Source organism: Sorex fumeus, unplaced genomic scaffold (assembly GCF_029834395.1).
Source record: "Sorex fumeus unplaced genomic scaffold, SorFum_2.1 ptg000039l, whole genome shotgun sequence".
NCBI lineage: Eukaryota > Metazoa > Chordata > Mammalia > Eulipotyphla > Soricidae > Sorex > Sorex fumeus.
In genome coordinates this window covers 6,190,866-6,215,314 of record NW_026606096.1, presented here as the reverse complement: position 1 = coordinate 6,215,314, position 24,449 = coordinate 6,190,866, and the positions used below count along the sequence as shown (strand labels likewise).

Here is a 24,449-nt window from a genome sequence, read left to right as displayed (position 1 = left end):
ATTATTGCTCTGGCCCTAGACCGTGCTCGTTCTTGCGCTCTCGCTCCCTTCTTCCTCCCTCTTTCTCCTCTCTTTCTCTCCCCCGTGTCCAACTAAGTAAATTCTGTTCAATGAAAACTCTTGCTTCACAAAAAAGACAAAAACAAAAAACCCCCACAAAAACCCAAGAAACAAAACTCTACAAAAGAACAAAGAAACCCTGTCCCCCCATTCCCCAAACGTTTTGATTGATTTTATTTTCTTTTTTATGGTACTGGTACTGGACTCCAGAGCCTCACACATGCAAGGCAAGAAAACCTAGGTATTTTATTTCTTGGGAAAAACAACTAGCTTATCTTTGTGTATTAAAGTTAATATATCCTTTCCACAACAGGGTTCCCTCAAGTTAAAAGATACAAGCTCTTCTTTTAGCCAGGCATTCTCCCTATAAACATGATTCTGGGATTTCTGATGAATGTGAACTCTACAAGGATTTCTTTCTGACTCACAATAGGCACATAATATCCTTCACCCCCACTCAAAATACTCAAAAGTCACAAGTCTTACCTGTGGATTTTCCAGTATTCGTTTAACACCATCAACAAGATGCGAGAGAAACTTGGCCCTCTCCGCATTGTTAAACAGAGACCTTCGGACTGAAGCAATCTGTACTAAGCAGGATAATACCTAGGGAGGGCACAAACCCAAGCACCACAGATTAAAGCAGGCACAGCTGTTACTGATTCTGTTCCTTCTTTGTCTTTTGCTCTGGAGGAGGTGTCAGGGTAGCCACCTGGCTGTGCTCAGGAGCTACTCCTGACCCCGTGCCTAGAAGTGACTCCTGGCAATGCTTGGGGGACTCTATGCAGTGGCTGGAATCAGCTACACACAAGGCAGGTACCGTAACCCCTGAAATATTTCACTGGCTGCTAATTCTGTTCTAGATCTTTGAGGTCCTGCGACTGTTATAATGGTATGGAAAGATCAGGGAGAATAAAGCTTAAGAGATCTGAAAATTTAATAGAACTTTTTTTCTTGGTCTAGTGAATCAGGCCTTACTTTCCCACCCTCAACAAAATAGCCAAGCCAGGACTTTGCCCTGGAAGAAACACCCTACCCTTTCCCTATTGTGTTCGATTCTGCCTCTCCAGATCTCTCTTCCACTCTTCTTCACACAGCTTTGCTGGGAAGCTGACTGTTATCAGCGAACTACAGACAAGTTCTCCCTCTCTCCTGCTGCAACTTGGCCTCAACCAGAAAGCACCAGAGACCAAAGGCGGAGGGAAGAGGCCACAGTTTGCGGCGGCTCCTGCCTCGGTTGTACGGTTCCTTCCTTCAGTCACAGCATCCATTTCCAGGGTCACCTTCCCACTATTATCTTATTTTACTATTATTGTTGTTGTGGGGCCATAACTTGTGATGCTCCGGACTTACTCCTCGCTCTACACGCAGGGCATCGGGGACTGAACTTGGGTCGACCGCATGCCAATGTGAGGGACCTACCCTCTGTACTCTCTCCTGACCCTATTGTACTACTTATCCTAAAGAAAGTCTTAGGACACCTGCCACAACCTCCTCTACTCTCTCTTCATTCTGCCCACAGCTTCACAGAGAGTGCTTTTTATCAATTACCCTTCTTGAGTGTGCCATCTTTTCCTGCAGTAAACTTAATGGTACTTACAACAATGAATTCATACTTCTACTAAAGCGAAGGATTTATCTGGGAATGTACAAAGACCAAGTAGTCTGTCAGAGAAACTGTGTTTCTCTGTAGGTTTTGTACAACTGAATTTTACATCAATAACCTGAAATCAATGTCTTTATGGGATATAAATAAAATTTGAGATTTAAGTTAGTTATTGTTTAACAACAACAAAAATACACCACTCCCAAGAGCTTTCATAATACTTAGAAGTATGCAAATTTGCCTTCCTGTTACAACTTCCCTATGTCACTTATATAATTTGTGTCTCGGGGGTTTTCAAATTGTTCAGTCAGGAAAATCTTTAACTTGAGCAGCTGCTTTTGGCTGCTATCCTCAGAAACAGCTAGACCACGGAAGGTAAACCATCACGTTCAAGTCTGCGGCAATCTGGTAAAGGGCATAAAATCAGATACACAATGAGACCAAAGAGCCTCAAATCTGTAGCAATTTGTCGCTAGACAAGAATAATAAGCATTAAGACTTTATTGTGAGAACATTCAAGCCAGAAGTTTAATCTCAAAAGGTTAGATAACACTAGTACATCTGAGCTTTGGCCTCTGTAATGTCTGTAAAACAAAATAAGGAGCTTATCACTATTCCCATTTCCTAGAAACAGGAGCTGTGCTTTTGTCTTGGGGAGGTAGGGTAGTAGTGGGTTTGCTGGGAATAGAACCCACCCATGCAAGCAAGTCTTTTACCACTGAATAACAACCCCAGTTCTTAGAAATAGATTTGCTTTGGGAAACCCTGGTTCCAACTTACCAGAGGTGAAAATGAAGGAGGGATGGAATGATACAGGTCAAAAAACAGCTGCAAAGTTGAGGAATCTAAGAATGCTGAAAGACAAAAGAGCACTTTCAGTGCAAGTGCTGCGGGCCTGTGCTGTATGAGGGGGCAAATATTTTTGTTTTATTTTATAGAACACTTATGTCCTATGAAAGTGATAGACTAATAAGTGTTTTTTTCTTTTTTCTTTTAAATCCTAGATTTTAGCTCCCTTAAGAAATCTGTTCCGGGGCTGGAGCAATAGCACAGCGGGTAGGGCGTTTGCCTTGCACTCGGCCAACCCAGGTTCGATTTCTAGCATTCCATATGGTCCCTGAGCACCGCCAGGAGTAATTCCTGAGCATGAGCCAGGAGTAACCCTTGTGCATCGCCAGGTATGACCCAAAAAGCCAAAAAAGAAAAAAAAAAGAAATCTGTTCCTTAGGGTACATAAGACAATCAGGACTTTGTAAATACCAGGGAGTTTCATCTTTAGAAAACAAAAACAACTTGAGCACCAGGCTTTCTGTGTGCATGTGGTGGTGGGCTTCAAATCCAGATGGAAAGAAGAGTCGAGAGAGAAAAAAGCTGTAGCTCCCCCCATGCAACCTCAAAGTGATTCATTTTTTTCACTTATTTATTCTGATTTTGGGGCCATACCTGAGTATATGCAGACTTACTACTGGATGTGAGCTCAGGGATTACACCTGGTGGTGCTAGTGAGGGAAGCTAATTTGGGTCGTGTATGCAAGGTGTGTTTTACCTCCACACTATCTTTCCAGTTCCAATAAATGTTTTTATTTAGTTGGAGTGGGCTGTGGGATCACCCCAGCAGCACTCAGGGGACCACATATGGTGCTGAGGATTCGAGCCAGGGTCTTGGCTAAAGCAGGGTCATGCAAGAGGCCTGATCCCCTAGCCATGTATGCTACTGGATTCTTAAATATTTTTTTCTCTTTTTGGGGCACACCCAGCGATGCACAGGGGTTACTCCTGGTTCATGCACTCGGGAATTACTCCTGGCAGTGCTCGGGGACCTATACGGGATGCTGAGAATTGAACCCGGGTCGGCCGCAAACGCCCTACCCACTGTGCTACTGGCTCTAGCCCTCAACCTTAATTTTTAAAGGTTGATGTTACCTCAAATAAGCAAGATAACAGAAATATTTAGGTGATAAATAACTAAAAGACAAATCCACATCCCATGGCAATTAGAAATAAGAATTCTCCCATGGTGGGAAATCTCTAAGATTCCTCAAAAATATTTTCCTCACTATAGACAGATGCTGAAATTCTAAATGCTCTCTTCATGCAGAGGTCATGAAACCTATTCAGTTTACTGGCGCGTTTCAGGATAAACAAACAAAATCACTCAGCTCCAACCCTCCTCTTGGAAAAGCACCTTCTTTAAACAAACAAACAAACAAACAAACAAACAAACAGAAAATGTCCCTCCAGTTGCACCTGAGGCTATTCCAGCCCCCTGTTTGCAGCATCTCCTGGGGCAGGGAGGTCTTGCCCACAGTGGAAACCACTGTCTTAGAGCAAGCAGCCACCGGCACAGGCGTTTCCAACCAGCCTCCAGGAAGACAGGCAGCTGAGGGCCGTCTGCTTCCGGTGGTCTGGACTGTTACCTGATCTCCAGCTGGTGGGAATCTGTACGGTGCACAGGTCATCCGAGGACTCATCAGTGGAGGTGCCGATGAAATCAAAGTTTAGGCAGTTATGAGTGAGCTTGAGCAGCTGCATGAGCAAGCCATGCTGACTTTCATCATTCAAGTTTAGATTCTTTCCTGAAGCCTGTAAAAATTACCACATAATGAACCCCAAACAATCACTTCCCTCTTCCAAGCTTGCTACCAGACTTATGAGAAGGCTGCTAAGCCAGAAAAGAAAGGCTATGGGCACTTAACAGCGTCAAGGTCCCCGCCCCGAGTCCACACTTCAATCACTGTCATAAATCTGAGTTCCTGATTTACTACTAAAAACATAAAGCCGGAGTTTAAAGACATTCCCTTTAACACTCACTCTCTATGTACTGTAGACACAAGGGTACACCCCCTTTTAACACTCGTTCTTTATGTACTACAGACATAGGGCGCATAAGGAACTCTGAAGCCGTATGGCTTATTTATGTGGCTCCTTCATCTGTTTCTGAGATCTCAGTTCTTCTTTTGGGGGGATGTGGAGGGGTTTGGGCCAGATCTGAAGGAGCTCAGAGATTACCCCTGGCTCTGCACTCAGGAATTACTCCTGGTGGCTCAGGGATCAGGGGGACATCGGGAAATTGAATCTGGGTTGTCTGCGTGCAAGGCCTTACCTGCTGCACTATCGTTCCAACCTGATCTTAAGTTATTTCTAGACAGGGCTAGGAGTTTTACCAAGCTTTTACTCTCTGCTACTGAACGTCCTTTTTTAGTATCACATCACCACCATCAATAAACCGTTTTATTTTAATTTTTTTGGCAATAGCCAGTTGTGCTTAGGAGTTACTCCTAACTCCTGACCACTGTTCCTGGCGGTACTCAGGAGACAATGCAATGCCAGGGATTCGAATCGGGCACCTCACAAAGCAAGCACCCAGTCTATTTTCTCCCCAACCCTAATAAATATTTTTCAAATTAAAATAAAATAAAAATAAATCACCACTGAATTGTATTTGTCTGCTTATAGCGCAGTAGTGGTTCAAAGCTAAGACTTCAGATTTAGAATTTACACAAGCTGTGGTCTCAGTGCCTGGTTGGCTAATTGGTTTTGATGGTAAGGAGGATTCAATCCTCAGTTTTCTCAAAAGCTTTTCCTCTCTATCTCCTCTAGGAAGCGTAAGAATTTTGATCAGACAATGTACTAAATGAAAGACTAGGAATTCTGAGGTAAAGCTAGGTAACTGAAGAAAAACTTCAATATAATCAGCTGACAAAACAGAAAGAATCCTAACAAGTTAGAATTGGGACAAACTATAAAAATGAGAAAAAGAACAACAACAACAAAAAAACCCCACAAAAAACAAAAAAACCCCCAAACTTCAAATCATGTACCAACAAAAAAATTAAAGAGGCAACTCCTACTTAGCTTATAATTGAGAGAGCAATAAAACACTGTAATAAATATATACAAGTCAGAGCTTAAAATTTTCTAGTTCAATTCTATTCATAAATGAATTGAAAAGTCAACTTTCTATTTTGAAAGAGGTAATTTCCTTATGCAATACTATCTACCCCCTTCAGGTTACAAAATCTACGTGGAATTCAAAATCGACTTCTTCTTACAGATGTTGCTGGTTTATTTGCTGATTTTAACACAGCAGGAGACTGGGGAGCCAGCCTGGTTTGGGAACATGAACAATATATTCTGAACCTGTTCCTTTAGAGCATTCAGAACTCAAACACCATAGAGTTAACGTCTTTTACTCCATACAGGAAGATTTTATGTGGGTATAAAGAAAATACGGAACCAAACTATAATAATCTCACCTGTTTTAGTAAGTTGCAGGAAAGTGTGAAGATATCAAATAATGAAGAATCTCGAAAAGAAGAGGCTATTTTTCTGTGCTTGGTTAAAGGATGGGTGGTATCTGCCTGTGGAGAAAAATGAACCAAAACAAGGTTTAAAATTAATTGCAAAAAAACTTTTGCTTGCATGTAAACAACATAAGAGCTAGGAGAAATTTCCAGTGAAAGCAATATAAACAGAAAGTACATCTTTTCATTTTAAATTCCTGTTAAATCATATATAGTGAGAGGTTGAAAAGGACCATGAGCTGTTTACCAAGGGCAAGGACACCACATCCTAGAGCAGGACAAGCATTTCCATTGCCAAGCTTCAATTTCCTCTGCACTCAGGGAGGTCAAATGAAACAAATCACCGACAGAATGTTATACCGAGGCCTTGTCTCAAAGGCAGACAGTAGGAAGGACTCAGTTCTGGTGAACAACCCACTCAGGGCTGAAGCTTTTGCAGAATTTCCAAAACACTCATTAGCTTAACATAAAATTCACTTAATTTATGTTAATCTGATCAGATCACTTTATTTTTAAAGCTGTTTTATCATGTTGTCTAATAACAGGTGTCAGCATTAGTCTCTCATTTATTCCTCTCTTGCTACGTTTTCAGCCAGATTTGAAAAGTTCTGTGATAAAAACTAAACATTTTACTGTTAGGACGCCCCCTATCTTTGACACATAGAAGAGAATCAGGGAGTGAAATAAAAGAATTTCAAATTGACCGAAGGTATTTTAGTCCAACAACCTAAAGAAAGTCTCAAACCTCTTCTACATACTAGTATATTCAAAATTGGGTTCTTTTTAAAGAGTAATGTAGCATGATCACAAGTTACAGACCCTCCTTATTTATAGGCTCAAACAGGAATGGTGACAGAAATATATTTAAATCCAACAATAAAGACTATAGAAATTAAATTACACAGAAGGTCAAAACATTACCTTCAATATCACAGTTATGACTTAGATAATCCTATCAGATTTATATCATATACAGTATAATTTATTATGCTGACCAAAATAAAAAGAATAAGACAAGTAAGACTTCAAAAGCTTTTCTAGTTTTAAGCTTTTTAACTATTCTGATTTTGGGCTAACACTCTACTCTATTCAGGGCATAATCCTGGCTCTGTGCTCAGAGAGCTCCTCTGGCAGGGCTTGGGGGAACATATGGGATGCCAGGGTTTGAACCCGGTGGTTGTGTGCAAGGCAAGAACCTTAATCAATGCCCTCCCTCTCCAATCCCTCAAAAGTTATTTTATACCAACAATAATGTATTTCGTGGGGGCAAATCTTTAATCTTTATAATCTCCACGCTTGATGCATGTTCTCCAACTGTGGAGAAAGTAACAATGGTTAAATATTAAGTTATGTGGAGAGAGTACACACAGATTCTGGGTCTGAACTGAGATGTTTTTTGTTGCTTGAAAACTTTCACATCTTAGGCAAATCATTTACCTGCTATGCCTCAGTTTCCTTATCTAGAAAATGGAGTACCCACTGTACCTTTTTCATAGGACTATAGTGAGAAGAGAACTAAAGGATATAATTAATCATAGAACCATAACTGTTGCACAGTTCAAACATGTAAGTTATTATTTTGAGAATTACAGATAATAGGGATCATAGATGACAGAGAAAACACAATGCACTCCAGATTTTAATAGGCTATAAGCTAGTACATTTAAACTAGTATCAACTCAAAGAAGTTAGCCAACTCAACAAGAGAACAACCAAGATTAAAAAATAAGCAGAGGGGCTGGAGAGAGAGTACAGTGGGTAGGTGCTAGCCTTGCATGTGGCTGACCCAAGTTTGAACCCTTGCACCACACTTGGCCCCCTGTGCACTGGGACGTGTGCTTCAAAACACCCTCTGAGTCCCCACACCCCAAATAAAGGGTCAATCCAAGTTCTGCCAGAAGTAAAACCTGAACATCTCTGGGTGTGGTTTAAAAAACAAAGAAACAAAAACCCAAAAAACAAAAACAGTAAGAGGAGCTGAACAGATTTCCAGATATGAAAAGATGTTCACTGTCACCTCTATTAGTAGGGAAATGCAAATCAAAACCAGTGAGTTAGGGTTTTGTACCTGTTAAAGAGTGACTACTTTCAAGAGATACGTAGTAACAAGAGTTAGCAGGGATAAGTGAATGTAAATTGGTTAACCATTATAGAAAATGGCATGGAGTGTTCTCAAAAATTTAAGAATAGAGATAGCATATTATCCAGCTATTCCAAGAAAACTCCCAATATGTTCACTGCAGTGTTATTTATAATAGACAAGATATGGAAATAAGCTGATGGTTAATAAAGAAGACCTGGTATATACACACAATAAAATAGTACTCGGTGATATAAAGGGATGAGATCTTGCCATTTGCAACAATAGAGATGCACACGCACCCTGAGTATATCACTCGGTGTGAAACAAGTCAGGTGGAAAATAGCCAAATACTGTATAATTTTATGCATATGGAAAATAAACAAAGCAAATGAATAAACAAAAAAAATTCCTTAGATACAGAGATAGACTACTGGAGGGGAAGGTGATCTGGAGGGTGGGTGAGATGAAAAACGGGTCAATAATATGATGGATAGAAACTACACTTACTATAGTGTGTACAGAGATTAGAACACTGTGTACCTGAAGATCAGACCATGTTAGAAACCAACATAACCTCAGTGAAATTTTCATTAAAAAACCTAGTATTACAGTTAAAACTTCTCAGAATTAATAAAAGTGTCTGCATAAATATGAGCAATAGCAGCAATGATGCCAAGGTGATTAATCGCTGACAAATGAAGGGAACGATGTTACAAAAATGTTAATACCAGCCTATTCAATAATGATAAAATTTTAGCTGAATACAAAAGTAATGACTGAGGAGGAAAAAAAATACAAAAAACAACTCGAAACAGCCACAGCTAAAGAAAGCCACTGGTGTTTCCTCTGTATTAATTTGTGACATCAATGACTAAAAAATTATTTAGCAGAATGTTTTACGCATTCTGAAAAGTTTTCTACCCAAATATCTAATAAGTGTATATGAGAACTGATTTTTGAGTAATCATAAACATGCAGGAAAGTCATACAAATGATGTGGTTTCATTTCCGTTACCCCTTTTCTGGTCTCCTCTTTTTCATTAGAAAAGCAATTATTTAATTAAGATTCTGACTCGAAACAAGGCTGTCAGGTGGCACTTTCAACATCAGATCTGGTAAGGACGCCGGAGCTGGAGACAGGGGGACTCGCACAGGGAGAGGGAGGTGGGCTGCCTTTACAGAGGAAAATCCAATGGAACTATTGTTTCAAAAGGGCATTAATCACTTACCGCAAAGCACACAACTGCCAAAAAGATCATCCCACACACAGCAGAAAACACCAAAACTAGGAAAAAATATGGCACTTACTTCAATGAGGAAGGCTGAAGCACTTACTTGATTAATTTCATTGGTTAGCTGAGATAAAATTGTGACGCCAATAATGCAGTATTCAACACTATCCTGGTTAAAAAAAAGTAAGGTGGAGGGAGTTGGTTTTCGTAGTTTGATTTCAGAAATTGGAAAGCAGTCATATTTGCTTTCCAAATGACAGAAATCATTTGACAGAAATGACAAAATGATAGAATGGCAGAAATCAAATGACAGAATCCTGTCATTTCCAAATGACAGAAATCAAATGACAATCCTGTGTCACTATTAAAGCTATCTAGACAAGGTAGCAAGGACTTGTGATTTAAAACTTACACTTTGCACGACACAAAAACCTAACGGTGACAAAGAAAGACTGCTAAACCTGACTTGATCAAAATTTAAAGCTTTAATCTTAAAATATATCTGTAAGCATTATAGTTTACATACTATAAAAAAAGGTACTAATAGAACACATTTAAGACAAAAGGAAAAATGCACAGCATTATTTGTGAAGCAAACATAGTAAGAAAAAGATCTGTTTGAAACAACCTAATTAAAAAATGCAGTTAAGACATAACTTGGAAGTTCGCAGAAAAAAAAACCAATGCAGTAAACTGACACGATAGTTTGCTTTTTTTGAATCACAACTCACTGAGTTGCATATGGCTTACAACTATCAAACTAGAAAATTCAGAGTTGCACTCCAGGGTACAGATAAGTACTTTTCTATTTGTTGAAAGAAGTAACTTTTCTTGAGAACTGTAAATATCTTTTAAAATAAAAAATGAAATATTCATTGAAATAATGTCAGAATGTACAAACTAAATGCTGCTTGCAAGAAATATACAATGTCACAATGTACAATAGTCAAAAAGGTACAAACTAAATGCTTGCACAAAATGTACAAACTAAGTTTAACCTTCAAGAAGTTAAATTATGTTATTTTAGATTGAAAGGGTATATTCATTCCTATAGAAAGAATGAAGTAGAGCTTCTTGTGCTAATGTAAACAGGTTAACAAGTTATATTAACAAAATATGGCAAGGATAAAAAAGATACAGAAGAATCCACTTAGTCCTATTCTAAGTTCCTGCCATATGGGGAATTCCTTTTCCGTTCTCTTCTACTTTCCAATAAACTTTTCTACTAAAAAAAAAAAAAGAGATACAGCAGAGAACATACCAAGCTCCGTATTTTTAATAAGTAGGTAAGTACATCAGGACATACATACTGCTTCTATCATTTCTATTATAGCAGCTACATACACCCTACCTGCAAAAACCTTGTGACGTCTGTGATTGCATTCCTGAAGACATAGTCATCCTTCTGACAGTCAAACCAACCCAGTTTTGTGATTCTGGCATATAACTGGATAAGCGCTTGTGTCACAAATGTAGCCAACTTTGGTCGAGTGGCAAGGTAGTTGAGCACATAATTTCCTGTCAAACAAAGATGATCCACTTATTAGAAAGTTCCGTCAGGAACATTTTTAAATGTGTCAACTGTCTAAGAAACGATAAATTTACACCATTTTCCTTAAACTCCCTAAATTCTTCATGCTACCAAGAAATTTGACTTAAGACTTATTAGTATGCTTTTCAATTCAGATTCTGATATTTGTCATAATGAAAACTGAAATATATCAGCCATGATTCTCCCCCTAGGAGGTTAAATAATATGCTTTGCATGAAACTCAAACTTCTCAACTTTTTTTTTCTATTTATTAATTGCAGGGCTGGGGAGACAGTACAGGGGTTAAGGCACTTGCCCTGCAAGTGGTCAACCCCAATTCGATCCTTTTCCACCACATATGGTCCCCAGAGAGTTGCCAGGTGTGGCCCTAATCCCCACCCCATCTAAAAATAAAAGGGTTATTAATAGCAATCAAGAGTAAATAAAAGAAACTTCTTGGACAGTCGAAGGGATGAGTTAGGCTTACTATCTGTTAAGTAGTAAATTTGTTCCTCTTTGCTTTTAAAAGCACAAAATTCTAACAGGAACTTTCAAATTCAAGATATTCTACATGCTAGCAATTTTAGAATATTCTCAACAAGCAAATCTATTATACAAATCTATTATAGGCACATCACTAAGAAAAATCTTATTTTCCCAAGAGGCAATAGGCAATTCTCTACTTACGAATATCTATTCGTTGTTCCAATGGAAGAGGGTTGTTTGTGCGTGATACAAGCTTTGTAAGGCATGTAGCTGCCAGTAACTGGGAGTAAGATGACTGTTAAGAGAAGGGGGAAAGGACAATATTCAATTTTACTGGGTTACCTTTACCTGGAAATCTGTGCTTAGATTCAAGAAACAGTAATCAGCTTTGCTATTTAATCCTCTGGATCTTACAGGGCCTATCATTTTAAGAGAAAGTGAGTCTTATATGACATTCAGTTGACTTCAGTCATGAACAATGCACAGGAAAAAGTGAATGGCCTGTCACAGTGAGTCTGATATACAGGTATCTACATCACTCTGAATTCAGGGTTTAGAGACCAAAGAGGAATTTTTTTCCAGAAAGATTTTAACATCTTTGGATGAATCTCTGCTTTCACTTAAACCAAGAAACAGTATCACTTAATAGCCCCATTATAGTGATGCTTCAAAGAGTTTCACAGCAAAATATTCCTATAATATATTACAAGCAAACTGGACAGTAATTTACAAGTAACATCTTTCCATCAGCACAGCTATCAATTAGTTACATCATGGGAGAACACCACACACACACAGAAAGAAAGCAAGAAAGCAAGCAAGAAAGAAAGATATAGCTTTGAGCAATGGAGTAGTACTACCATATTCTCAAGCATAATTTTTATGAATTTTAACTGTACAGAGAATCAGTGTTCCATCTCAACAAATGTATAAGAAGGTACTATGAGAATTCCTCCATTTGGTTATAGCATATAATGTCATATAACAGAAAAATTAAGAAGCAGGGAACGATTTAATTCGGGATATGGATAATTTTCCACTAAGCTAAAATTTATTCTTCTTTCTTTAACCAGTGAAGCAAGGTACGTTTTTGTTTTGTTTTGGGGCCACACTGGGCTGAACTCAAGAATAACTCAGGAGTTATTCTTGGCTCTGTACTCAGAATCATTTCTGGCGCTCTCGAGGGACCATATGGGATGCCAGGAATTAATCCCAGGCCGGTCCCATGTAAACCAAGAGCTTTACCTACTGAACCATCTTTCTGGCCTGCAAGGTAAGTAGAAAGATACTGATGGGGAGCAGGACAAAAAGAAAAGGAATACAAGTTTAGGAGAGTAAAGGATCTTGAAAAAGAAAGTAAGCAAGCAAAGATATACAGAGACAAGCAACTGAATATGTGCTCAAGGGAGAATGCAGGCTTGAAGGAGTAAGCCATGAAGCTAAAAATTGCTAAAATAGTAGGCAATCCATACATGTTACCAGTAGATAAAAAATTTCTTTAAAGAAAAAAACTTAAAGTTACTTTGATAATGTGATTTTTATTCAATGCTTCTGAATATGGTTTAAACTGAGCAAGTGTTTCAAATCACTATCATATAAGAGGCTACATAGATATTAATACACACATAAAACATATAAATGGCATTTCTTAATAGCTGTAGTAAATCTGCTTAGCCAGGAGTAGGAGACATAGTACAGCAGGTAAGGTGCCTGTCTTGCAGGTGTCTAACCCAGGTTTGATCCCCAGCATCCCAAATGATCCCCCAAGCACTGCCAGGAGGGATTCCTGAGTGCAGAGCCAGGAATAACCCCTGAGCATTTCTGGGTGTGGACCCAACCTGCCCCATGGAAAAAAAAACAAACAAACAATCTGCTCAGTCACTAAAAGGAAAATAGTGATTTAAAGGAAGAATTCATTTTTAGTATTGCATTAATCTGGCTTTATTCTGGTGGGATGATTGTCAACAGGAGGAACTAGTTAATATAAGTAGTTCTCTGGGACTCAACTGGGAGAGCTACTCATATATCTCCACAGTCCCAAAGTGTAAATTCTAAGACCCAATGCCCGAAAAGAAATAGAATACTATGTGTGAAAAATAATGGTGTATATAACCCAAACACTATTCTGTAACCTCATGTACTTGCAAAAAAGTATCTTAAATGCTAAGAGTCTTCTTACTGAACTATCTGCTATAAAATTATAATGTTAATTAAAAAATTTAAAAGGAGGGGATCTAGAATTCTATCCTTTTAACACATTAGTTAGAGTTCTACCTTTTCCAACAAATTTGGCTTTTCTTCCAGCCCAAAACAAAGTGCTAGATTCCAGACTCACATTCTGGTCCTTCATGGCCCAGAGACCCTTCTCAAATTCCTACCTTTTGTAAGATCTTCATCTTGGCAAAAACATGCATCACGTGATAACTTACTGAAAGTGGTGTTTTGTTTTTGTTTTAGGGCCACATCTGACAATGCTCAGGGGTCACTCCTGGCTGTGTTCAGGGGATCATATGGGATGCTGGTGACTGAACTTGGGTGGGCTGTATACAAGGCTGTACTATCGCTCTGCCCCTCCCCCCAGAAAGCGTTATTTTTGCTATTCTTTTGCCTTTCTGAGTTGGGAAGAGTCTAATTCTATTTGATTAACTGGCATTTCCTGAGATTTCAACTTCCCAGATTGATTCCCCTGTACATCGAAGGTAGTACTTAAGAAACAATCACAGGACAGAGAAGATGGGGATTCTGGAAGGTAATGGCGCTTTGGTGCACAGGAAAGACCAGTACAGAAACCCCAAATTACTCCTAGACCTTTGATTTAGATGAAAAAATAATAGGCCAAAATAGAGGCCCAAAGGTTTTTCTGCCAAGGCAGGCTGGCCTCTTTACCACCATAGCAGGTTAGTTACAGTGCTTGTCAAAAATGAAATCAAGGAAGAATCAAGGGACAGAAACTCCCGACTGCGGACCAGAATCCCTTTCAGAAGCTCGTGCTGCCCGGGCCCACGTCTCACGTACACTTCCTCTCTCGAGGAGCAGCTGGCACTTGCTCAGGCAGTCCGGGCTATTGGTGAATTCAACCAAGGCTTTCTCTGCCTGGAGTCGAGTGGTTGTATCTGTTGTTTCATACAGCTGTTTGCACAGGTTCTCTAGCTGGGCCAGGCTCTGGAAGAGATCAGTCAGGAAGAAATCAGTCCAGCCGTTTAGATATGCAAATACTGAGCTTGAAAATTACTGAAGGAAGATAAATAATATCTACTGAACAGAGGCTTAGCTTCTCCACATGGAAGAGAATCTGGGTGGCCTTTACTGTAAGCACTTAATAGCTCTCTTTGATGCTTTGAAAGACAAAATAAGTGTTTCAAAACATTTTCATTTATATATATTTTACTCTTTCCTTAAAGATCAGTTCCAACGACAGCTTTTCCTTGCAAATAATCATTCTTCCAAGTTTTTCCCAGAGGTTTTCAAATGAAAATTCAGAATTTAGTCTATCAATTTCAAACTTACAAGCACTAGAGGCATTGCTGTAAAAATTAAGCACACATTAGCTCTAAGTGCCATATATATATTCTTTTACAGTTTAAAATGTTTTACCTTTGCCTAGTAGCCATTAGCTCACAATTTGTATACATAAAGAAGATGGCCAATCTCTATGGCAAACTTTAGAATGCATGTACGCACCTTTCTCCCCAGGTCCCTCATGTCTAAAGTTCAGCAGACTTCTCTGTTGTACTTTAAACTCTTGCTTTGGTTCCAAATTTAAATGGCAGGGTCAAAATAAATTCAACCCAGGCGTATGTGCACACTGAGATAAGACAGGGAAACGCCCCCAAACAAACCCTTCTCTTCAAATCTTGAACCAGTTCCAGGGAGGCAGGAAGATAATTGGCTGGGTGCTTTGGCCCACACCCCATAGGGACACACAAATCTACTTCCACTTACCGGTACTGAAAAGCAAAGAACTTTCACTGACTTAGAGAAGGGCAAACATCTGTTAGTCTTTAAAAGGAATGGTTTGGATTTTAAGGAAGCTATTCTATACTGCTGCTATTCTCAACAGTAGCAAGAAAACCCTGGTTTAAACAGACTGAAGTTTCCTACGATTAAAAATGAAATTTTAAATGGTCATGGTCACGGTCCTTCCGTTGTTCATCGATTTGCTTGAGCGGGCCCAGTAACGTCTCCATCGTGAGACTTGTTGTTACTGTGTTTGGCATATTGAGTACGTCACAGGTAGCTTGCCAGGCTTTGCTGCGCGGGCAAGATACTCTGGGTAGCTTGCCGGGCTCTCCGAGAGGGGCAGAGGAATCAAATCCGGCTTGGCCAGGCCGGCTGTGTGCAAGGCAAACGCCCTATCGCTGTGCTATCACTCCAGACCAAAATTTTCAACAAAAGTAATAAAATAATATAAAATAATAAAAATACTGTTAATAAACCAACCTGTGTAACTAACCTGAAGTATATATATTATAGAGCCAGCTTGTCCAAGGTTTTTCATTACCACTTCATTTCATTTTGCTGCAACTATATTAACCATACCGATTATACTAAGCAGCAATTCCCAGAGGGAAAGATCCCTATTTTACTCAACCTGATACATTTAAAATATTAACCGAAAAGAAACAAGGCTGGCATTCTAAGACCTTCAGTATCACCTCAGAAAGCCCACCGAAGAACAGAAACAACCATTCCATTCTAAAGCCAAACAGACAAATCTCTGGGACTCTGATTGGGCTTACTTTAGTTTACTCCTCTCTGGATTCATACTTTCTTCGATTCAAAAACAGGAAAACACCCTTGTAGAACCAGATGTCAATAATTAAGTGAACACTATAAATAATGTCCATTCCCTACCCCCCCTCCCCAGTTTATAAATATAAGGACTAGAGGCTATGACTAATTGCACTTACTCCATAAAATACACGTGACAGTTAAGTGATATGCTTGCTAATACTGGCTCAAGACCCTATTGACAAATCAGTTTAATCCTAAATCTCCACATTCCTAAGTCAGGTATTAAATCCTCCCCACAAGGTTTTGTTTCAACCTGATAAGCTATTTCTCCACCCGGACCCCCACAATAAAATGATGCACTTAAAAAGGGACAAACTACTTTAAAAACAGATAACAGAAGACATTAAGAGCAAGGCAGCCTAGTAATGGTATTAGGAGTTGGGGCAACCGCCGCCTGCCACTTCCACAGCCACCAGACATTTCGAATTTTCCAATATCAGGAACAGACAGACACTCCCTAAGCAGTCAGGCTGCTTAAGTGAAATGCCTCTCCTTAAAGTGTGATCAATCAGTTCCGGTAGCTCTCCCAGTGCAAATCTTGTTTATGTTTATTACAAAGTCATTCACAGGACAGTGCCGGAGCATCTGTCACCAGTTAGTTCCTTATTGCTAAAAACCCACATGGCAGGTTGTGGTGGGCTTTTTGGGTTGTTGCTTTGTTTTGATTTGCCTTAATTTAGCAGACAAAAACATACTACAGGGTAAGTCTGGTAATGAGCTCCCAGCTCAGGAAACAAAACTGTTTCAAAACAAAAAAGTAATTTGACCATTTACACAGTTTGAAGAACATTTCTTTGTTTTCAGAAGAACAAATGGAAAACAATTTTGTTTCCCCAAACAATTAGTGAAAACGTCTAAAACCATAGGGTTAATAGTCATTTTAATCTGGGTTGCCAATACTACCCATGAAAGGAGAGGGAAGTGAGATAATTTACATTTACAGACTTCTGAATCTTAGTGTTTTCAAAGCGAATCCAATGGTTAGAATATTTTGAACCAGATTTTTGGGAGACCCAGAATAATTTATCCTATAATTATTTGTTTAATATTAAAAGTAGTGCTTCATATTGAGGGTGGCAACTAAACATATGTCTGTCCTAACACCTGAAATTAAACCTTCTCCTATTCACCAATTCTTATTAGGGACATCAACCACCTGATGTCAATTATGTAATTCTGAAATTGACAAACCTATTATCCAAAGATAAACTTTTGTTTTGGTTCTAGTAAAACAGAAATGTTTGTGTGGTGAAATACTCATAAAAGGCAATCTTCAACAAGCAAAGCTTAGTAACAGAACTCAGAACAATCAAACCCACAAACCATGCTACATGGATTCCACCAATGGATATAATAAAGGAAAGGAAAGAATGTACCGAGAAAGTACAGCTCGGCTAGTCTTGTTAATGTAAGATGCAACTCCGTTGAGACTATGGAACACAGAACATGAAAAGTTGTACCTAGATTAGAAGGAAAAGACTTTGTCTACAAATTAGATATCACTTAACAAAGCAGAAAGCCCTGCAATTTAAGTTAGCCTCTGACAGTTGGAAGCACCTGAAATGACCCAAGTCACCACCCAGTTGCAAAGTCCAAAGTACAAGCCTGAGTCAGAGTTCTCAGAGAATCTAGAGTATAATCAATTAATGACTTCACGTGTATGCTTAGGATAGCTTAAATGAAAGAGCTGCTGAAAAAGGAAGTTACCTTCAACCTATTTATACATTTAATCTTTTGATGAATTCTTCTGTGTATGAGAAAAGCACATTACAGTGAAAAGATGCATACTGAGCTTGTCAATACACAATGCATTTTAAAGATCTATAAGGTTATTAAATTCTGTATACTAATTACATTTTATTTTTTATCTACTCAATAAGGTGTTGTTAATTATTCAATTCTCATAAACATTAGTTTTTTTTTTTTTTTTGCTCTTTGGGTCACACCTGGCGATGCACAGGGGTTACTCCTGGCTCTGCTCAGGGGACCATATGGGATGCTGGGAATCGAACCTGGGTCGGCCACGTGCAAAGCAAATGCCCTACCCGCTGCGCTCTCTCTCCAGCCCCCACATTAGTTTTTTGAACTTCTCAAGACTCAGTAAACAATGACTGTTAGGTAAAAAAAAGTAATTGGTAAAACAATACATGGAGTATCTAAATTTGTGATATGCTAGCAAATCCCACCAGAAACTGGATGAATACTAACCTATTATTTCTGGGAGGTGAAGTAATAGGTGAGTTTTGATTTGTTATAGATTTCTCTAGCTGTTGAACTTTGACCCATGACACTGTTACTTGTGGGGGGAGGGGGAATCCTATTAAAAACAAATATACAATCTTTAGAAGGGCACATTTAAGTGGCAGTCTCTCTAAATTAACTTTTCTAATTAGTAACATATTACTAATAGATGGTTCTCCAATCAGAATTCACAGAACAAATAGAACCAAATTTTATTACTACTTTTTATTTTTTTAGCAGTGAGAAATGCTTGCTTGACAGTTTAAAATGGCCTAAAAAGAATATTTACATACGGTTTTATCTTTGTTTATAAAGTTATCTAGAAGGGAATCTTGTGGGCAAAAACCATTTGGCTTTATACCTATAACAGTAAATCTCTTAAGTATTTACTACACCCTGAGTGAGTAGGGTGGAAAAATTAGCACTGTAATTTGTTTATAAATACATATTATTTGTTTAATAAGTTAAAAGGGAAAAGTTTACAACCGCAGCGCAGGATTTGCACCTGAGATAAGAAAATACCCAGATGACCAATAAGCAAACAGTCTTAGCATCACAAGGAAATGTAAATTCAAGTCACAATGAACTCTATCAGAATGACTAAAGCGGAAGGCCAAGGCGGCTTCCGATTTGTAACGAGTGGAACTTACACATTGCTACCTGAATCAAAGTCCAACACATTGGAGAACTAGCAGTATCTCTCTTAAAGCTAAAGCTATGGATATCTCATGTCACTTCTGAGGCACATACCAACAGAGTATACAGTAAGGAGACCAAAAGAACAAACAAAAAAATTCAGATGACCAAATGTCTGAGTTTTCCCCAACTTCTATGGGTTTTACTCATTAATTTTTCTCCTAGTACTAATGGAAAAGCGCTTCAGTAATCTTATTGAGATTTAGTATGCTTTCATTATTTCATGCTTTAAGAATGGGCTGTTTCACCGTCTTCGGATAAAACTAAGGAAGGTAATTATGACTTTTGGATGCATTTGGGAACATTCTAATTCTGAAAGTATTAAAAGTTTTGGTTGCAGATGCTGTGTAATGTCTTCTGTAAAACACGATAAAAACATTTTCAGCAAGTGATAATGCTATGCCAGAGCCTTGCATGCATTAGATAAGGACAGGAAGTCGGCCAACATATGAGACAGCAAAACTTAACACAGCTCAGGAAAAAACTAATCAATTCTAACTTGTAATAAACAGACCTGATCTCTGCACTGCGGATAATATGCAGTCCAAACACATGTAAACAAAGTAGTTCTTAAGGTAAACAGGCTATGCAAGTTAACTTAATGGCTTACTGACTTCAAAGTTTAACTCTTTTTTGTTTGTTTTTGGGCCACACCCGGCGGTATTCAGAGGTTATTCCTGGCCCCTTGCTCAGGGATCCCTTTTGGCCGGCTTGGGGGGACCATCTATAATGCCAGAGATTGAACAGGGTCACCTGCAAGCAAGGCAAGTGCCCTACCCACTGTACTACAGCTCTCGCCCCAGAAGTTTCATTGAATAGGTCACTAGACACTAGTCGTGGCTCTTTCTATCACCAGAGAAATAACCTGTACCAGCTCTTTGTCAGTTGTATCTGAATGAAAGCTTTAGTGTAAGATGAATCCTCGAAAGTACAGGTGTCAAACTGCTAGTTTTTATACTTCCCACCCCCAAATATGGAACGCTTCATGGATTTGTGTATTATCCGTGTGGGGCCATGTCCATCTTAATCGTTTTAATTCTTGTATATGCGTTGCCTGAGTGACCACTCAGAACGTTAGCCTTAAACTGGCCCAGAGACTTTGTGTTTTTCGATGTATGGCATCGCTGTCAATATTTTATAACAACACCTGTCTTTCTATCTCCTCACGAAAAATGAGAATATCTGATAACACCGTACCTGGTCCAACTACCATTTGTCAGACAGCTCTACGACAGCAGTGCTTCTCTGGAACAACAGTTCCTGCTCAGAGGCCCTTCTCAGACACGTGAGCTCTTTCTCACTGTTCAGAGGCAACTCTGTCTCACAACAGCAGTTCACTCGAGGTTGTCACAGTTAAAAAGAAGTGAGCATATGGTAATACAATAGATTTTTGGCTTGACACGCAGTGACTAACCGCAAACTGGCTAGTTAAACCCCCCTTTTTTGGGGGGAGGGGTATAAGCGGTTACGGAAAATGAAGGCAGTTAGACTGGGATAAGCAATTTGAAAACTGGTCTCAACATACTTTAAGCTGTGTAATTTCATACTGCTTCAGTTTTCTCATTTGTAAAATGAAGCAAATATTATATTACTACTGACCCGTAAACTAACTGGTACTGGGCAGGGGTGGGGTGGGGGTGGGGGTGGGGGTGACAATGAAGCACTGCCTGGGTCTGGTTTGCTGGGTGGCTGTTAAGGCCATACTTGGTGGTGCTCATGAGTCACACTGTGCAGGGAACAGAACTCGAACTTGAGGCCAAGTACATCTGCTCCACACCTAGGATCTCTCTCTCTCCCCCTCTCTGTGTGAATTTTATTTTACACGTAGATTTTGTTCTATGGGCCACACCCAGAAGTGCTCAGGGCTTAATCTGTGTATACTCTGGCGATGCCCAGGGACTGTATGTGGGGCTGGGGACTGGACCTGGTGCAGCTTTGTGTAAGCAAGTCTACTCTGTGCTGTCTCTCTGACCTGTGGAAACCTTTAAAAGGAAGAATAACATTGTGGGTGGGAGGGAAAACTGAAAGAAAGAGTAACAAGAGTAAAATAAAAGAGGAGAGAGAACTCAAGTGGTAGAGCACATGCCAAACATACAGAAAACCCCGAGCTTGATCCCTAGCACTTCGAGAACAGCCTCATGTTTTCCTTGCCATTATGGCTAGATGTGATCCCTTTAAAAATCAAACAACACAAATCAGAGATGGACCAGAGATGGTTTTGCAGCAAAACCCCATCTGCCTTGCAAGCATGAGCCCGGGATGCAATCCCTGGGGCTGTCCTGCCCCTAGTGCTGGGCACAGTCCTAAAAAGCTCGGCTCTCTGGAACCCCTGGCATCACTACCGCAGGTGATCTCCAACGCAGCCAGGAGTCCAACCCCACAAGCACTGCAACCAAGTGTTTGAGCACAATTCAGCTTGTCTGGAAATACTGGGCATCACAACAACAAAGGGAAGGGCAGGACTGAGCACATGAAGGCACACACACACACACACACACACACACACACACACACACACACACACACACACACACCCCTTCTCAGTGGACAGGAGCTTTCCTCACAAAAAACTCCAATGACGGAAAAATGGTCCTTCAGGAGTGGAGGTTCAGGAGTAATGGTTAGAACCCTTACACATCCGTCCATTTACTGGCTGTGAGAAGGTGAATAAGCAACTGGAATACTTCAAACTGCTTTTCAATTCTTTTTAAAAAGAAATGACATCCACTTCACACGGTTGTAAAAGTCAATGAGCTAATATGTGTAAACTGCTAACCACTGAGTTTTATTACTGGCTATTATCAATTATAACTAGTTACTAAAACCTCTGGCAAACAGCAGTTCATGCATAAATGCATATAAAACCTGCCATGTTTCATCCATAAAAGTCTTTCCCTACAGGGGGAGGGGGACCGGGAATAGGCTATTCAATTAATCCTCATAGTACTATGGACCCTGGACTTGTGAACACACCTAATTGCTAAAATTTATTTGTGATCCCCAAATCTGTACTTGTGGCAACTTTGAGGAGTTTGGTGGACACACACAAGATGGTAAAGAGTGAGAATTGCCAGACACACACGTTACCAGCTGAGACGGAACAAGGCGATGATTTGCCTTCTTTTGCTTCAGCCTTTGTACTATAGACAAGTCTAAGAGGTTTTGATATACTTGATTTAGGGCCTTTCCCCTCTAATTTTGTGCTCCTTGTCAGTGATTTGACTATTTAAAAGGCCTGCGTGCTAGAGCTCAAGTGTTGTTTAGAGTTCCAGAGAACAAACAGACAAGTCACAGGGAGAAAACATGTCTGTTAAGTAAGTCTCATTCGTGCATATTAAAAGAGGTGTCTTTAAACAGAAATACAATAAAACAATTTTATAGGCTGACTGGCAGACAATATGTTATAGCTATTGGTTGGTAGAAACCCAAGCCTGATTATCCTCTAGGAGCGACTGTTTGGTATTTACAGAACATAACCACGTGAGATCTGAGATCAACTGTACTTCTGGCACCACGGGTGCCTTTCAATACATATTTCTTGACAGAAAGAGAACAATATCTCCACTGCTATAATCATTTGTTCAAATAGAGATATTCTATACAACAGACTCAAGTGTTTGTTCAAAATGCCATTTGTGTGATTAATTACGCTCTGGGATTTTAGTTAATGAGTGCTAATCAAATGCTAAATGGAGAGGACAAGGTCACGCAAGTGTCTGGTACAGAGTAAGCACTGACAAAAATTCCTTGATAAAATGACTAAATCAAACTTAAAAAGCTTTGAAAGTGGCAGATTAATTCCCACTCCAAACCCAACTAAAACAACATTAAAAAGATTGTTTATCATTATTTATAATTGTAGTAAGTCTTGACTTAGGAAAAGTGAATTCCTGGGGCTGGAAAGATAGTATAGGGGATAAGCCACTTCCCTTGCATGTAGCTGATCCTGGGTAGATCCTCACCATCACATTTAGTTCCCTGAGTACTACAAGGGATGGCTCTTGAGCACAGAGCCAGGAGTGTTAGCTGAGCCCTCTCCCCCACAAGAGAGGGTAAAATCTGGGCTGGAGAGACAGTACAAGAGATAAGGGGTAGCTTTGTCTGTGGCTGACCTGGTTAGAATTCCTGGTACCACACATCCATCTGAATACAGAGCCAGAGTAAACTGCCCAAGCACTGCCAGATGGGGGACCTAAAACATAAAGCCAAATCCCTAGCCAGTGCTGAGAAAGGCTGAAAATCAACTCAACGTACATTCCATTCTGAGGTGTTAAGTGGACTGGCAAAAGCAAGGGTAAACTGGGCGGGGGTGATAGAACAGTGGGAAGGCAGCTTGCCTTGCTCAGGGCCGGTCCCTGGCATCCTATATGGTTTCCAGAGCCTACCAGGCATGATTCCTGAGTACAGAGCCAGGAGTAACTCCTGAGCACCAATGGGTGTGGCCCCAAAACAAAAATGAATGAAAGAAAGAGCAAGGGCAAAAAGGGAAAGTTGTTTTTTGAGACATTAGGGTCCCCCAAACCTAGCTTTACAGCACATCTGAGGATGTGGGTATCGCGCAGCAAACAGCTCAACTAGGTAGCCACAAGCACAGCAAATGCTACTGAGTCTTCTTCCTTATCCTGTTACCTCTACCCAGAAACACCAGGCTACTCCTCTAGGCAGGAGTTTGGAAGACACTCTCCTACCTCCACAAATCCTCTAAGTCATTTAGGGGTGAGGGATGCTGCATCCAGAACGCTAAGATCTTACAATAAGGTTTGCAGTCTTTTACTCTTGAACATGAGCAAACAATCAGATTATCAGAAATCTTGACTCCTCTCTGAAAAGTCTTTAATATGGAAGATATTGACATGCTCTCTCAACAAATAAAAATTGAGTAAGTAGCAGCTTGAATAAAAGTAAAAAAAAAATTATCAAGCTCACTGCAGAGATAAGAAAATACATGAAGCTGTGGACTAAGAACAGGATGCCCTGAAAGAGAAGCACTCCAGTAAGGAAAGATTTTAAAGGGGCAACAGCAGAGGCAGATTTATTCCATCAGAGGGTTGGGGAAAAGGCCGGAATCTCCCAGAAACCAGAAAAACCAGGACAGAACCAGAAAATAAAGCAACACAGGTAAGATCAGAGGCCCAGTTCCACAGGTCCAACATCCAATTAACACTCCAAGTGTCTAATGTCCAGCCTGACAGATGAAAAATCCCCCCCCCCCAAGGTATACCACTGTGAAACCAAAATAAACACCTAAAAAAACCCCCCAAGCAAACAAAAAATTAAAAGCCCAACAACAAAATAAAAAAACAACGTATGAGGACCAAAAGAAGATTCTATAAATTAGGAGGGGTTGGGGGTAAGAGATGGGAACATGACACAAACCCAATCCAGTGAAAATAGCAAGGGTCAGGCATGAGAGTGT

At 39.8% G+C, this 24,449-nt stretch overlaps 1 protein-coding gene across 2 annotated transcripts in view; it reads right to left on the bottom strand.

Moving 5' to 3' along the window:
• XPO7 (exportin 7) overlaps positions 1–24,449 on the bottom strand; it is a 94,851-nt gene that overhangs the window by 25,995 nt on the left and 44,407 nt on the right. The window contains exons 2-9 of one of the 2 annotated variants that reach the window (XM_056118919.1): positions 14,318–14,464; positions 11,504–11,597; positions 10,637–10,803; positions 9,362–9,454; positions 5,923–6,027; positions 4,084–4,249; positions 2,447–2,520; positions 547–666 (exon numbers count right to left, since the gene is read on the bottom strand). In XM_056118919.1, the coding sequence (XP_055974894.1) occupies positions 547–666; positions 2,447–2,520; positions 4,084–4,249; positions 5,923–6,027; positions 9,362–9,454; positions 10,637–10,803; positions 11,504–11,597; positions 14,318–14,464 (966 nt within the window). The remainder of the gene's footprint in view (positions 1–546; positions 667–2,446; positions 2,521–4,083; positions 4,250–5,922; positions 6,028–9,361; positions 9,455–10,636; positions 10,804–11,503; positions 11,598–14,317; positions 14,465–24,449) is intronic. The other variant, XM_056118920.1, reaches the window with a different exon arrangement.